Source organism: Helianthus annuus, chromosome 16, assembly GCF_002127325.2.
Source record: "Helianthus annuus cultivar XRQ/B chromosome 16, HanXRQr2.0-SUNRISE, whole genome shotgun sequence".
NCBI lineage: Eukaryota > Viridiplantae > Streptophyta > Magnoliopsida > Asterales > Asteraceae > Helianthus > Helianthus annuus.
The window spans coordinates 196,377,355-196,394,393 of NC_035448.2; the positions used below are offsets into that span (position 1 = coordinate 196,377,355).

A 17,039-nucleotide genomic window follows, 5' to 3' on the forward strand; every position below is an offset into this window, starting at 1 on the left:
GTTAGAGATAAACGTATAAATTCAAATTTAATTAATAATTATCTATAACAAATATAAATGTATCAAATAATATAATAAGTATAATGTTATTTAATATAGTTAGAGATCAAATGTATAATTTCAAATTTAAATAATAGTAAATTATTTTTTGAGTCCCTATGTTTTAGTGGTTTTAATCACTTGAATCTAAAATCAAAAAGTTTAACGTCCTAAGTCTCTAACCGCTCATTCACACCCCCTGTAAAAAAATTCAAAAAACCTTTTGTAAGGCCAAGTTTCTCACAACTTGTAGAAATTTTTATTTTACCCTAACCATATATATTTGTTAAGATAAAATATATTATTTGGATGTAAACAATAATTACTAATAAAGTATTAAATCACATGTACAAGTACTTATAGTATATAACTTAAAAGACTACTTCCTATACTAATAAACAAAAATCTTTTTGTACACGTGTCACTCTCTGATGCCTTCTCCCTTTTAATAATAGTATTACATATTAATTTTTATACACAAAATATAATATAATATTAAGAGTTAATTACATAGTTAGTCCTTGTGGTTTGCACAAAGTAACATACTTAGGTACTAATAGTTTAAAATCACATTCTAGGGTATTAACTTTTAATTTTGTAACGTTTGGAGGTATTAGCCTTATTTGTAGGTTTAAAATCACATTCTATTAGTACCTAAATATGTTATTTTGTGCAAACCACAGGGACTAACTATGTTAATACCCTAAAAGTTAATACCCCCAAACGTTACAAAATGAAAAGTTAATACCTTAGAAGGTGATTTTAAACTATTAGTACCTAAGTATGTTACTTTGTGCAAACCACAGGGACTAACTATGTAATTAACTCTAATATTAATTAATATAGTTAGAGATAAACGTATAAATTCAAATTTAATTAATAATTATCTATAACAAATATAAATGTATCAAATCTATACATATAATAAAGTAAACCATACAGGGGACACATGGCGCTTTATGAGGTGATCTCAATAGTTTTTTCCCGCCTAAATAAATAGATATAGATAATATTTCATAATAAGATTTAAATAAAAAATATATTATTTTAATCCATAAATTTTATCTTTTTATCTTTTACCATAAACAAATTGAAATAAATAATATTTGTTAATAAAATTCAAAGAAAGAATATATCCTAAACAAATAGATATAGATAATATATGTTAACTAGTAATAAGACCCGCGCGCGTTGCGGCGCGGGTACTGCGCAAATATCGAACGGATTAGTTCAAGCGTTATGTGATGTGTTAACCATATGAAAACACGCGTTCTGACGTATCCGATTGAACTCAATGTATCCTATAGTTGCATTGCGATTGGATCAAAACGTAACGTAAATCGAATTTGTATCGTACAATCATAAATTTTATTTGTTTATATTGTACAGCGATCGAAAGTGAAAAAAATGAATATCAATACCGGTTCTAATAACATTGATATTGTCCGGTGAGTATTGATTCGGTTTGTAACAGTACTAATCAAGGATGATAAAACGTACGAAATAAAATGGTGTCGCGTGTTCGTATAAGCCAAAGGGAAAACATGCAGATTATTATTATTATTATTATTAGAAAAAAATATGACTATATTTTTTAAAGAAAAGCTGTATTTGTTATCTATGCAAAGTGTGTGAGTGCGATATTAAAAAGTCACGTGTCATCCTGTTGCCCTCTCTTCATTGCTCTAAATTGTGTATTGTGAATAAGAAAAAGCTGGTGCCAATTTTTTTCATCATTAGCCTTGTTTAAAAGTCTTTATTGACGTTTCAAAACTGCTACAAAAACTGTCTAAAAGTAGTTTTTATTCTATTTTGTTAGCATGTTGGACCTGCGTTGGGTCCAGGTCAAATAATTCCATCATCGCTAACTCGTATACAGCCGCAACGCACACAAATCGAACCGGTTATTAACCGGTTACAATTTTTGTTAATAACCAGTTACGGTTTACTTTTTTGTGCACCTCTAGAATGTGTTATACATCTTCTTTTATCTGATAGCGGCACAGCTAGTAACCTGGCCAACCACCAACGGTTTCCCCGATCTCTCGGCTCTGACGCCCTAACGGTTAGGTAAACGGCTATTCTGTGCACCTCTATAATGTGTTATACATTTAGCGGCATAGCTAGTACCTTGGCCCAATTGCTTAAGAGCAGATTTATCCAACGTGATATTGCTTAATGTGGCACAACGAATGCGCATATTATCATTTCCTTGCATAACACGCATGTAAAAGCTTCTTATTCTGTATACGGTAAAAGAAATTCAGTATCACAGTCGGATGCAGCCTCTGTCAGCAAGAGAATGCTACTGGAAACACAATCTCACAACATGAGGCTAGAGGGGAAGAGAGGCTAGACGAAGGACGGACGAACGGACCCTTCCTTCGCCGGAATCGGTTACGGAAATAAGAAGGATGAGAGGGATTGGGGAGGAGTTGCTCTCACTGTCTCACACACACTAACACACATTAGTATCTTTTACCTTGGTACATGGTTTCAAATGAAGATGTGATTTTGGGTAAAACAAAAAAGGCTGAGGCATTTGAGATTTTTTTTTAAGTTTTTGGTGTTATTATATTGATATTGATTTTTTATGTAATACCAGCACCAAGGTCACATTAATCGAATGTTAAAAGTTGCTAAAATCTTCAATTCCAAAGACCTCTTTATCACCTTTGTGAACACCGAGTTCAACCACCAACGCCTTCTCCGATCTCTCGGCTCTGGCGCACTAACAGTTAGGTAAATGGCTATTTTGTGCACCTCTAGAATGTGGTATACATTTTATTTTATCTGATAGCGGCACAGCTAGTACCTTGGCCCAGTTGCTTTAAAGCAATTTTATCCAATCTGATATTGCCTAATGTGGCCCAACGAATGTGCATATTATCATTTCCTTGCAGAACACGTATGTACACGCTTCCTATTATGTATACACTCAAAGAATTTCCGTAACTCAGTCGGATGCAGCCCCTGTCGTCAACACGATGCTGCTGGAAACACAGTCTCACAACATGAAGCTAGAGGGGAGGACAGGCTAGCCAAAAGACCAGGCCTTCGCCGGCGTCAGTTACGAAAATGAGAAGGATGAGAGGGATTGGGGAGGAGTTGCTCTCACCGTCTCACACTCACTAACACACATTGAGACACATTAGTCTCTTTAGCCTGGTACATGGTTTCAAATGAAGATGTGATTTTGGTTTAAGGAAAAAAGGCTGAGGCATTTGAGATTTTTTTAACTTTTTGGTGTTACTATATTGATATCGTTTTTTATGTAAATCCAGAACTAACGCAAGGTCACGTTAACCGAACGTTAAAACTTCCTAAAAACCTCAATTCCAAAGGCCTCTTTATGACCTTTGTCAACACCAAGTTCAACCACCAACGCCTTCTCCGATCTCTCGGGTATGACGCCCTACACGATCTACCGCCCTTTCACTTTGACACCATGTTTGACGTGTATAGAAGTGTTCAAAGGCATATTCGAAAAGTATTAAAACTGGGTAGGGATTATTTTCAAATTAAATGCATATTTACTTTCATGACACCTGAATTTAATTTTCGCTATCCAAAGTATTAATTTTACGGCACAAACTCATTGAATTTACATGGGATATCACTATTCAACTGTACAAATTTCCGATAAAACGTCTTTTATTTTATTTATCATACACATGGTAAAGTTTACTTTCATTTACTCTGGTCCTGTTTTGAAAACTAACCAAAACACATTATTCTACATTTCTTATTCGATTCGATTCGTGGGTAAAAACGCAACACAACACTTCAAACAACAACACTTAATTGAGTAAAGAAGCAAGTGGTTAACTAAGGGATATATTCGTCCGGAAGTCTAGCAGGGATACACACTTAGATAGTTAGATAATGTCCCTTTCATTCACCAAAATTTGCAAAAAAGCAAATTTAGTTTACAGACATTTATAAATGTCGAGACATCCCAACAAAATTTCATAAAGCCGTTGTCTTCGGCAAATAACAAAACCAACCATACATGAATCAAGTTCATTCAGTTTGACATAAGAGCAGCACACATGAAACCTAAACTCAGTTAAGAAACCCTAGACTGTGAATTAAAAGGAATGTGCTAAGGGAAACTCACCTGAACAGCAAAATAAAGGTCCTGGTAGCCTGCAACTTCAAAGCCCTCTAAACGATTTGAAATCGTAGAGCTAAAATCGTGAAACCCATTGCTGCAATTCGTTATAGCATTACCGGAATTTGATGATTTCTTGATTTCTTATGTGTTCTAATTTCTAATCTTCTGAATTTTGCACTGAAGACTTCAGATTGCTCTCATCTGAGAAAAAGGTGAAAGTAGCACTTGGAGATAATAGCAGAAGGGGACACACCGTTGCAAGATACGTGAAAGCTGAGAAGGAAAAGGGCGAGGTGTTTTGGTCGGTGGCAAAGGCCACCGACTTCGTACTTTAAGATATACAAAGAAACAGAGAGTGAGAGACACAGAGACAGGAGAAAGAGAAGGAGCCATGGCAGTTTTGTAATTTGGTTGGTTGATGAGGACAGATATAGTCATTTGGTCTAGGCACCGACATTCATCTTTAAGATTATATAAATAAGATTCAAATAAAGAATATATTATTTTAATATAGGAATTTTATATTTTACTATTTTTGTTCAATTTATATTTATCCTGCCTTTACTTAATAATAGGCCGGGATTAATAAAATTGAATTATAATAAAATAAGCATACGTAACTCATGGCTTCTACTAATGATTTAGATTTTTAATGTAACATGTACAATACACGGGGGATTTTTTTAATAATATAATTTTTTTATTATTTAATATATAAAATTACATTTATTCAACCTGTATAATACATAGGTTTTTAAAGATATAACTTTTTTGTTATTGGGTATATAAAATTACATTTATTCAACTTGTACGATACACGAGGTTATATAATAAAATAAATAAAATGGGAACATTTTCCATTGGGTTGAGATGCATGTATTGATACCAAGACTTTTCTTTTCAATAAGTAACGCACACAAAACATTAAAGCTGAGTAAAAAAAGAATCAAAATAGTTGCATGTTTCTTTAGAGAATATTGGATTTCAATAATAACACATTCGTCATTGGCCGCCAACAGTCCCAACTTAAAAATAACCACTGGCTGTCCCAACTATTAACATATTGGCCTCCAATGAACCCTTACTAACAGAAACCTAACGCCGTTAGTCTACGGTCACCAGAAAAGCGTTTTTGACCGAAAAACTCATTTTTTTTGTCCTAAACCTCTTTGTAACCTTATTACTTATTTTAGGAACTTTTTTTCTACTAAAAGCCCCAATTATTGAGGTCGCCGTAAATTCTTTCATCGCCGGAAAACTCCTTTTTGTCTGGAAAACTCAACGTTTTCGTCCAAAACCTTTTTGTAACCTTAGATCAGACCTTTAGGAACCTTTTTCCGGCGATCGGAGACTAACAACATTAGGGTTCTGTTAGTCAGAGTCCATTGGAAGCCAATATGTTAATAGCTGGGACAACCAGTAGTTATTTTTGAAATTGGAACTGTTAGTGGACAAAGGCGAATAGTTGAGATTATTATTATTCAATATTCCTTTCTTTAATTCAACTTTTCCCAAGTTTTGTTGGTGTGAATCTAGATGACTTTGTTTTTTATTTTATAATTTTAGGAGGTTTATCCCATGAAATTCAATGTTATTAGATGTTTGTCCCATGAAATTCAACGTTATTAATGGTAACTGATGAATATTTTATGTATGTTCAGTCAAAATTATCAAGAGTAGATTAAAATTAATAAGTATTTACAAATAATAAATTATATCGTTTTCATTAATCAACCCGTGTAACACACGGGGCCATAATCTAGTAATATAATAAGTATAATATTATTTAATCTTTTTGTACACGTGTCACTCTCTGGTGTCTTCTCCCTTTTAATAATAGTATTACATATGAATTTTTATACACAAAATATAATATAATATTAATTAATATAGTTAGAGATAAACGTATAAATTCAAATTTAATTAATAATTATCTATAACAAATATAAGTGTATCAAATAATATAATAAGTATAATATTATTTAATGTAGTTAGAGATCAAACGTATAATTTCAAATTTAAATAATAGTAAATTACTTTTTGAGTCCCTATGTTTTAGTGGTTTTAATCACTTAAATCTAAAATCAAAAAGTTTAACGTCCTGAGTCTCTAACCGCTCATTCACACCCCCTGTAAAAAAATTCAAAAAACCTTTTGTAAGGCCAAGTTCTCTAAGTTCTCACAACTTGTAGAAATTTTCATTTTACCCTAACCATATATATTTGTTAAGATAAAATATATTATTTGGATGTAAACAATAATTACTAATAAAGTATCAAATCACATGTACAAGTACTTATAGTATATAACTTAGAAGACTAAAATTACAAGCGGATTATATCTAAATAAAGTACCAAATTATCTTTAAAGCGAACACTAAATGGTTTTTAAAAGACATTTTTTTTGCTACTAAGTATATAACATTCTATTTACTTAAGCCGTGTAATACACGTGTTCAATATTTTCTTCTAATTTTAAATTTATGATACTATCAATCTGTTTTTCATCTTAAAAATGGTCCAACTTCCTAATAACATTGAGTTTTAAATATTAAACTTAATTTCAATTATATTACGCAACTAAAGACATTATCATCATGGTAAATAAAGACATTATATAATATTATAAAAAATTTAATTTGAATATTTAAATGTCAACTACTAATTAAAAAAGTTGTTGTAGATGCTCAAATTTATAGTTTAAAAAACTTTAGTCCTACTTTTTTAAACGTATACTTTATTTTTAGTATGATTTTTTTAAGATGTAATATTTTCTATATAATGATGATTTTCGTATCTTGTCTCATAATCCATATATCTAAAAATAGTATTTATATCAAAGTATTTATTATATCATTAATATACATAGTAGAATTTAATTACAATTCATTTACCATAACCTCATAACTTACAATTTTTTTTTAAAATACTTACAATTTTATGATCATTGTTTTTTTTAATTTTTTAGTGTTACTTCTTTTTAAGACATAATAAAATGGATTGTAGTATCTCAAAAGAGAAGTGAAAACTTAGAAAATTATTTTGAATAGCGAAAATATAACTGTTCTTTTGTTTTACTATTTTATCTAAATAAGTCATCTCATTAATAAGGATTATATACAAGTTTATAATTTTCATTTTTTCGTCATTTAACCCGTTAATACACGGGGTGGTAAGCTAGTATACATTATAGTATTTTACCAAATATAATGATTTGGGCTATAATATTTGGACTAATTAAATATTTTATTTGGGCTTTACAAATAAAAAAATTAAAACCGGGGGGTCGAAAACGTATATACCTAAATTCTTTTTTATAAAACCGGGGGTCGAAAACGTATATACCTACAAAATACTATACAAAACGTACATATATAACACTACTGACCGAAAAGTTCGGGAGGGGGGGGGGGACGCCCCTCCCCGCCCCTTAAATCCTTCGCCCCTGACTCCGAAAGGGTAAATTTACATGTGGAAAGCAGTTAGTCGTTTAAAAAAAAAACCAATGACTTTAAAGTTCTCCATAAATAATGACGGCATAGGCATAGTTTGTTATTCTTTAATAAACAAACGAGTGGTAGCATAGGAACCCGCGTAAGCTTTAAATGTTGGGTTATAAATGGATCATCGCGTCCAAATTATCTACCAGCCATAGATTGCTTGCCGTGTGCTACAGGCCCACTCTAGTACTATTCTTCTTATTATTCTTAGTTTCCTATACCATTAATTAAGTAATTAGATTATGAAATGTGATGTATAACCTGTTTTATAACACAGTTTGATTTTAGAAAATAATAATAATAATAATAATAATAATAATAATAATAATAATAATAATAATAATAATAATAATAAAATATATATTTTACAACGTCAACTATTTATTAAAATATGTTTACTATCTATCAACTTATTTACATCTTGATTATAACTCATTTACATCCTTTCAACATATTTACAACCCGTTAACCCGTTCGATTCGTTAGGTGTATTTTTTTAACGTGATTAACACACCTCTTAGTTCTACACCAATGTTTAGTGGTGGATCCAGGGGTGTTTCGAGGGTTCCCGGGAACCCACTCAGTTTGAAAGAAAATGAAAAAAATAGTGGAAATTTTATATGATTTAAAAAAAAATAGTGAAAACTAGTGAAAATCTACCAAAAGGAACCCGATGAAAAAAAAATCCTAGATCCACCACTGACAATGTTTACTATAGGACCCATACTCTCAACCATAGGAAAATGAATATAACTCAACACACCTTCATACCTCTACGCTAGAAGCCTTTCGATACTCATTAAGATAAATAGGTTACACGAATTATGCTCGGGCACATGATTTTAAGTATGCATAGATCAAGCTAATATTTTTAACATAAGAAATACATAACTCATGTTTGAATTCATCCGTGATCAACCAATGTGTGAATAATTTTCAATCACAATACGTGTTATAATATTATAATTATGGAAACATGATTAGATTAAAAACTAATAAACTAAAGCAAGAAAACCATTTCACATATGATCATATCGGGGTGTTCGGGATTGCTTATTTTCACCGACTTTTAATTTATTATTTTTTTTAAAAGTTGAAAAGTTATTTGGGATTGCTTATTTTGTGAGAGATTAGGTTAATAAGTCAATGTTTTGACTTAGGCGCTGTTTATTTACCTCTTAATGAGATTCTTAATGGTTCAGACCTCTTCCTGGTTCAGCAGTTAATGGTTCAGTCTGTTTCTTTCACGAGCAAATGTCTGAATGGTTCAGACATTTACCTCTGAATGGTTAAGCACTATACTGAGTCTGAATGGTTAAAAACTCTAATCTGAATTGGTCAGACATTTGCCTCTAAACGGTTAAGCATTATACTGGCTTTTAATGGTTCAGACCTCTTACTTGTTCAGCACTTAGGGGTTGTTTGGCAACTTCTGAATGGTTAAGTGCTGAATCAGTAAGAGGTCTGAACCATTAAGTGCTGAACCAGTAAGAGGCCTGAACCATTAAGATAACCCTTCAGAGGCAAATGTCTGACCAATTCATATTAGAGATCTTAACCATTCAGACTCTGTATAAAACCTAACCATTCAGAGGCAAATGTCTGAACCATTCAGACATCTGCTCACAAAACAAACAGTCTGAACCATTAAGTGCTGAACCAGTAAGAGTAAGAGGTCTAAATCAATAAGAGCCTCATTAAGAAATAAACAAACAACCCCTTAATAATTCAATCCTCTTACTAATTCAACACTTAACTATTCAAATGACACCAACAGCCCCTTTTTAAGTTTTAGAAGAACCTCATAATCATAGACCCCCACTAAAATTACTCTCAAATTTTACATCATCGTCTTTAAATTATTAAAACCCTCCCCAATCAGGAGAACATCTTATCTCATTCATTCAACAGTCAACAAACGCTTTGTTAAATATATTTTTTATCTATTAAAAAAGTAATAAAATTAGTAATTGGAATCACGAGATAATGATGTATGGCATTTCAGTAATTAAGATACAAAACAAGAGCAATTTCGTAAACTTTTCGACTATATTAATATATTACATCACCCCATTCTCCGCAGCCTCGGCGTTTTCCCATTTTGATTTTGTAGTGTTATTCTTCCTTCTTCAAGGTTCAAATTTAGCTTTAGCTGTGATTATACATACATCGATCGATACACATATAGAGATGTGGCGGAGCGTGACACGTGGCCTTCGCATTCCATCCCGCCGATCGATCTCCGGCAACAGATTATTCTCATCTCAATCGGTACAGTTTTGTTTTTCTTATTTTTGAATCGGTAGAGGTTTAATCTTAGCATAAATTGTTGTAAGTATTAGCGGATTTAATCAAGCAGTTATCGTTTTTCGTTGATTTGATTATGAAATTATGTTTACGTTCTGTACAGGTTGATTTTATATGATGAAATTTGTTTAGGTTGCATGAATTTAGGTTTTTATGTTGAGTTGTTTAAAGGTTAATTAATTGTATATGATGAATTTGTATATAATGAATTTGTTTAGGTTGTATGAATTTAGGTTTTTATATGAGTTGTGTTGTTGATTGAAGGTTAATTGTGTATGATGAAATTTGTTTAGGCTGTATGAGTTTAGGTTTTTATGAGCTGTGATGACTGATGAGTTGTTTTGGATTGTTTTGAATAGGACACGGGACGGTCATCGTATACGATTGTGGATCATACATATGATGCGGTAGTGGTTGGAGCAGGAGGTGCTGGACTTCGAGCTGCTATAGGGCTGTCTGAGCATGGATTCAATACTGCTTGTATTACCAAGCTGTTTCCGACTCGTTCACACACTGTTGCTGCTCAGGTTTGTATTTTGTTGGTTGTTAGACTTTCATCCTTGTGTTTGATTTATGTTGCTGATTATATGTTACAAGTTACGGATTTCGTTAATGTTTTGATGATATAAGCATGAAATGTCTGGAACTTTAGATAATTCCAAGCAACGAAATGGTACTTTTTAGGATTCGTATTTAGGAGTAGGATTAGAGGGTGTGTGACTTAGCCTTTCTAATAAAATGACTAGCGGAAAAGTGCTAGCATTCGAACACTTGGCCTATTATGAGAAGTTTAGCTGGGTAAAAAACAATAGTTTGATGCTCAATAACATGAAACTAATAAAGGGTGGTGCAGAAAGTGAACAAAAAAGGTGAAGTATAGCTAGAAAACTAGTAGAGAGAGGCAAAAAGACAGGAAGTGTGACTCGTTGTATGCTTCATTATCATGTCACAAGTTTCCTATGGTCTATGAGTCTATGTTATATGTATGTGTATATGTCACATTGTCACTTGATAACAAAACATACAATGTTCTTCCACCCAAACATGAAAAATTTTAAGTTTCAGGACAAGATCTTCACAAATAAGTACTTATTCAGTGAATTCTGGGCCTAATCGCATTCCATTATTAGCTTCTAGCCTTCTAGTTGTGCTTGCCTTGATATACTAAGCTAGGCTATGAATCTATATACGCACGCCTTCGTTTGTTCTTTAATGTGCTTGTGATAAAAACTTGCTTCCTTTTTAACGCATGCAGGGTGGAATTAATGCTGCTTTGGGGAATATGACCGAGGATGACTGGAGGTGGCACATGTATGACACAGTAAAGGGAAGCGACTGGTTAGGTATGTACTATGTAATATTCTAACATATGTTTGTATTAGCTTTTGATACGCAACTAAATATACACACATGTTTAAACTTGTGTAGGTGACCAGGATGCTATCCAATACATGTGTAGAGAAGCACCAAAAGCAGTAATCGAGCTTGAGAATTACGGACTACCATTTTCTCGAACCGAAGAAGGAAAAATATATCAACGCGCATTTGGCGGTCAAAGTCTCGACTTTGGAAAAGGTTGGACATACTGTATTAATTTGATTATCATCCGCGCATACTATTTCGAAAAATCTGGCTGCCTTTGACTTCTATTTATTACAATTGTAGGTGGGCAGGCATATCGATGTGCATGTGCTGCTGATAGAACCGGGCATGCTCTGTTGCATACCCTCTATGGTCAGGCCATGAAACATAATACACAGTTTTTTGTTGAATATTTCGCTTTGGATCTAATCATGGGAAGTGATGGTACGTTTGAAACTATGTTCTCCGTCTTTTTGTATTCAGTTACTTTATATTATCTCATTGTTTGTGGCTGTTTTGTTGAATTTTTTTAGGAAGTTGCCAAGGCGTTATTGCACTGAACATGGAAGATGGGACATTGCATCGATTCCGTTCTTCTTCTACAATCCTTGCAACTGGGGTGAATATATTAATTATCTTTTGTTTTTCTTGTTAATTTATATTTATATTATATCTTTATCTCATTCTTCATTTTCATTTTAATCCAGGGATATGGTAGAGCGTATTTCTCGGCAACTTCTGCTCACACTTGCACAGGGGATGGAAATGCAATGGTTGCTCGTGCAGGTCTTCCTCTTGAGGTATACTAAGTTTCGTTTTATCATTATATCATTCTCATTGTTTTTCAAAAGAGTAAAATGCCATTTTCGTCCTTGAGGTTTGGTCAGTTTTGTGACTTTCGTCCAAAGGTTTGTTTTTCCGCATTTGGATCCAAAAGGTTTGAAATTTTGCCATCTTCATCCGGCTCGTTAACTCCATCTATTTTTCTCCATTAAGTCAGAAGTATTTCCATCTTTTTTGCTAACTTAAAGGGCAAATTCGCTCCTTTTCACTTTATGTAAAGAGACCGAATACCCCTGAAAAAGACTGAATTGCCCTTTAAGTTAACAAAAAAGACGGAAATACCCCTGACTTAACGGAGAAAAATGAATAGTCAACGAGCCGGATGAAAATGGCAAGATTTCAAACCTTTTGGGATCCGGATGCGGAAAAACAAACCTTTGAACGAAAGTCGCAAAACTAGCCAAACCTCAGGGACGAGAATGGCATTTACTTTTTTCAAAAAGAAAATTTTGGTTGCATCAACATTTTGGGTCATTACTTATTACAGGATCTTGAGTTTGTACAATTTCATCCAACTGGTATATACGGTGCTGGTTGTCTCATTACTGAAGGTTGGTTTCCTACTTCCCTCTGGCGTTATAGTGTTCATTATTAGTGAGATAAAAAATTGACATCTGATGATATTTCATTATTTTCCGATTATTGTATGCAATGCTTAGGATCCCGTGGTGAAGGTGGTATTTTAAGGAACAGTGAAGGGGAGAGATTTATGGAACGATATGCCCCCACAGCTAAAGATCTTGCATCAAGAGATGTTGTGTCGAGGTCAATGACAATGGAAATCCGAGAAGGTCGTGGTGTAGGTATGTTATTAACTCACCAAAATAAAATTAGTTATACAGTGGTAAGGCCATGTTACGGTTTTGGTCCTCCATGTTTGTTACATGTTTGGTCTTTAGAGTGGATGGACGTTTGTGTTTGACGGTTGAGTTTTCTAAAAGACTGTTTTACCCTTAACTCATCAGAGCTTCCAGGTCTAGCGAGATGAAGAAGAGGGTGTTTGGGCTACTAATATTATTAGATTTCTGTTTTTTTAAATAAAAGGTTAAAATGGTAATTGTACGTAAGTTTGTAAGACTTTTTAATGTCCTAATGTGTTACTCGGAGTGAATAGTGGGGACCATGATTTTAGCTTCTGAAAAGAAAGGCCCAAACTCGTAATATGGTCTTTATCACAAGACTATCTGTGTATTTACTAATAAAGTATTATTAATTAATATGTAAATTTATATGCTTTTAACCATGATTTGTTTTCAATAGGGCCCATGAAGGACCACATTTACCTTCACTTGAATCATCTACCACCAGAAGTTCTCAAGGAGAGGCTTCCCGGTATTTCCGAAACTGCCGCCATTTTTGCTGGTGTTGATGTTACAAAGCAACCGATTCCAGTTTTACCTACAGTTCATTATAACATGGGTGGTATCCCAACAAATTACCACGGAGAGGTAGCCTCTCATATTGCTATATATATTCAATAAAGTCTTTAATCATATTTAGTTCACAAATTAGTAACGTAATAAAAATAACCCTGATGCAGGTGGTTACGATAAAAGGTGATGATCCTGATGCAGTTGTACCTGGACTCATGGCGGCTGGAGAGGCAGCATGTGCCTCTGTTCATGGTGCCAATCGGCTTGGTGCAAATTCTCTTCTTGACATTGTTGTTTTCGGTCGAGCCTGTGCAAATAGAGTTGCACAGATCCATAAGCCTGGTTAGTTTTTCTTTTCTACACGTATAATTGTTTTAGAATGTGGGCTTAATTAACTACTCTACAGGGGAGAAGCAAAAGCCATTGGAAAAGGATGCAGGAGAGAAGACTCTTGCATGGTTAGACAAGATCAGAAATTCAAACGGCTCACTTCCTACTTCTAAGATCAGATTAAACATGCAGCGTGTAATGCAAAACAATGCTGCTGTGTTTCGGACTCAGGAGACATTATTAGAAGGTGTGTTTTTCATTCGTAAAAGAGTAAACTGCCATTTTCGTCCCCAAGGTTTGGCCAGCTTTGCGACTTTCGTGCAAAGGTTTGTTTTTCCGCATCTGAATCCAAAAGGTTTGAAATTTTGCCATTTCATCCGGCTCGTAAACTCCATCCATTTTTCTCCGTTAAATCAGGGTTATTTCTGTCTTTTTTGTTAACTTAAAAGGCAATTCAGTCTTTTTACATAAAGTGAAAAAAGACCGAATTACCGTTTAAGTTAACAAAAAAGACAGAAATACCCCTGACTTAACGGAGAAAAATGCATGGAGTTAACGAGCCGGATGAAACTGGCAAGATTTCAAACTTTTTGGATCCAGATGCGGAAAAACAAACCTTTGGACGAAATTCGCAAAACTGGCCAAACCTCAGGGACGAAAAATGGCATTTTACTCTTCATAAAACTAACTGTTTGATTAAGGAACACATTATTAATATTCTTGAAGCATGTCTCAGATTCCTTCTTGTCAACAATGACTGTTTTGTAGGATGCAACCTGATTGACAAAGCATGGGAGAGCTACCACGATGTTAAGTTGAAGGATCGAAGCTTAATATGGTAAACTTGAATAATTATATGCCAACACATTACACGTCTGCATTTACTCTTCAAAATTCTTAAAATTGAAGACACTTTTCAGGAACTCCGACTTGATAGAAACAATAGAGTTGGAAAACCTCTTGATCAATGCGTGTATCACCATGCATTCAGCTGAAGCTAGGAAAGAGAGTAGAGGAGCTCATGCTCGTGAAGACTTTTCGGTTAGTATTTAATATTTCAACTGTTACGAAGCGCGCTTTTTTCTCTTTAATAACCATATACAAATTCCGACTTTGCAGAAAAGAGATGATGAAAATTGGATGAAACACACACTCGGGTAACCGTCTCTTCTTTATGTCCATTTTTTTTTTTTCAAAATGTGATTGAACGATTCTGAAAAGTATATTAATACAATAATATTATAAACCTGCAGATACTGGGAGAATGAGAAGGTGCGACTGGATTACAGGCCGGTACACATGAACACTCTAGATGACGAGGTCGAGACTTTCCCTCCTAAGGCTCGCGTGTATTAGCAATCTCGCAGTGATTTTAGTCGTTGGTGATCGAGAAATGGCTTTTTGCTTGTTCTAAAAAGTTAGCAATAATTTACATCAACTGCCAAATTTTGTTAATAAATTGTTGCATTTGTTGAATTTTGGTGCAACGCCAAAGACAAACCTGCATATAAAGCCATTTAAAACACAGCCTTTGTTGTAATTTATGTTGGAGAGTAGAGTAATGCCCTTTTTTGCTTTTGTTTGAAACCCTGCATTAAACTGTTTGTTTATTGTCATCCATGGAATAAGATGTGTGTGTCGTATATTTTTGTTCTGAATTTTTTATTTTAGAACAGTAAAGGTTTACTACCTAGTAGGTTTCTGCCCTGGAGTTCTCAGGTTCGAATCCCTCTTCAACCGAGCTTTGACCATGTATAGCACTGGTCGAGATGCAGTTCAAAAAAAAAAAAAAAAAAAAAGAACAGTAAAGGTTAGAAGATAATCCTGACATTAGCTGAAACAAATAAACATATCGGTAAAATCACACTCATAGAGTAGAGTCTGAGGAGGGTAAGATGAGAGCAAGCTATTACCTATATAGGAGATAGTTTGAAGAAGATGAAAATGACATGAAACGGAAATAATAAAGCGTTAGGATTGTGATATATTGCTGTTTTTAGTGTGTTTTAGTTCAGCCTGTCAACAAGTTTAAGCTAAGATTAAAAAAAATCTATAAGGTCAACGTGTGAAGAGGTATGGTCCCAATTCACTGCCTACATGACAGGGACCACACCTCCTTTTCGATCATACATGGCGTCTACATCAGCAAAGTAACCCATAAGCTTCTGGAAAATGTCAAGGTGGCAACAAAGATGCTTTATCCGACAAGGACAACACGTGTCACCAGTCGCAGAGCGCCACATAGGCCTGCGGTAAATCAGGGGGCAGGGCTGACAACACCAGTACGATGTTTCCAGCGTGGACAAACGTAAGCGCGCCACGTGTACCACTACACCGGCTATGGCAGAGGAGACCAAGAGGATATTCCCCTTGGTCGGACAGCTGGCACGCAACCACAGCTGGCACAGCCGCTCCTCCCTCCTTCACCCTCCGGCTATAAATAGGACCCTTCATCATTCAGGTTGGATCATCTTGCTCTCTTTCTTCACACACTCAACACCCACTGTTTATTCTCCCTCAGAACAGTACTTATTCTCACGCCGGAGCCTGGTTAAGAGGGAAACCCCCATATTCCCCTCTTAACGAGACTAACGGTGTTGCTGTTTTGCAGGATCCAGGTCATTCCGGCGAGTAAGAAAGGGAGATTGAACTCATTAGGGAAACAACCCGGCAGTATAACCTTAGTGTTATCCTGTGTTTCATCATTGGCACCATCCGCTTTTTGCAAAACCAATTTCGTCTCTTTTTCTTTTTGAAAAACACTCATCAAAATGGCTGAACAAAACCCTTCACACCACATAGACGGAGAAGTTTCTTCCTTTGAACTCGTTTCGGACACAGCACACGTCCAAAGGAACCAAAGGAACGAAACCATCCAAGAAGGGCAGACAAACATTGATTTTCCTAGCATTTTTGGAAGTGCATCCAGGGTTGTTAGTCAAACCACAACTGGACCCATTTTCCAAGCCCCCGCTAGGATAATCACTCAGACCACAAACGGAGCCACTTTCCAACCTCCACCAGGGATAGTCCAACAAACACCTCCACCAGTGCAGACATCAAGCCATGGAGCTGGCCCCTCAGCTCCATCGGAACAAGCACAGCTGAATTTCTCTGCACTTTTAGGGCTACCCGAAGGAAAAACTCTGGCTTCCTGGTACGCCGAGCA

The 17,039-nt window shown here is 34.7% G+C and overlaps 1 protein-coding gene across 1 annotated transcript; it reads left to right on the forward strand.

Annotated features, from left to right (window-relative positions):
• Positions 1-9,722: 9,722 nt before the first annotated feature.
• Positions 9,723-15,528, forward strand: LOC110915266 (succinate dehydrogenase [ubiquinone] flavoprotein subunit 1, mitochondrial). The gene is made up of 16 exons (XM_022159934.2): positions 9,723-9,926; positions 10,322-10,489; positions 11,218-11,305; positions 11,391-11,537; positions 11,628-11,768; positions 11,858-11,943; positions 12,032-12,124; positions 12,655-12,718; positions 12,827-12,970; positions 13,428-13,615; positions 13,708-13,882; positions 13,947-14,117; positions 14,639-14,708; positions 14,791-14,911; positions 14,990-15,027; positions 15,124-15,528. The coding sequence occupies exons 1-16, from the start codon at positions 9,846-9,848 to the stop codon at positions 15,224-15,226; spliced, it is 1,878 nt and encodes a 625-aa protein (XP_022015626.1). The 5' UTR covers positions 9,723-9,845; the 3' UTR covers positions 15,227-15,528.
• The last annotated feature ends 1,511 nt before the right edge of the window (positions 15,529-17,039 follow it).

What these genes read in the sequence shown, in the direction of transcription:
- LOC110915266 (XM_022159934.2), top strand. Translation starts at nt 9,846, where the DNA reads ATGTGGCGGAGCGTGACACGTGGCCTTCGCATTCCATCCCGCCGATCG. An exon ending in AAGGATCGAAGCTTAATATG is followed by an intron (nt 14,709 to 14,790) that starts GTAAACTTGAAT and finishes GACACTTTTCAG; the next exon opens with GAACTCCGACTTGATAGAAA. An exon ending in TGGATGAAACACACACTCGG is followed by an intron (nt 15,028 to 15,123) that starts GTAACCGTCTCT and finishes ATAAACCTGCAG; the next exon opens with ATACTGGGAGAATGAGAAGG.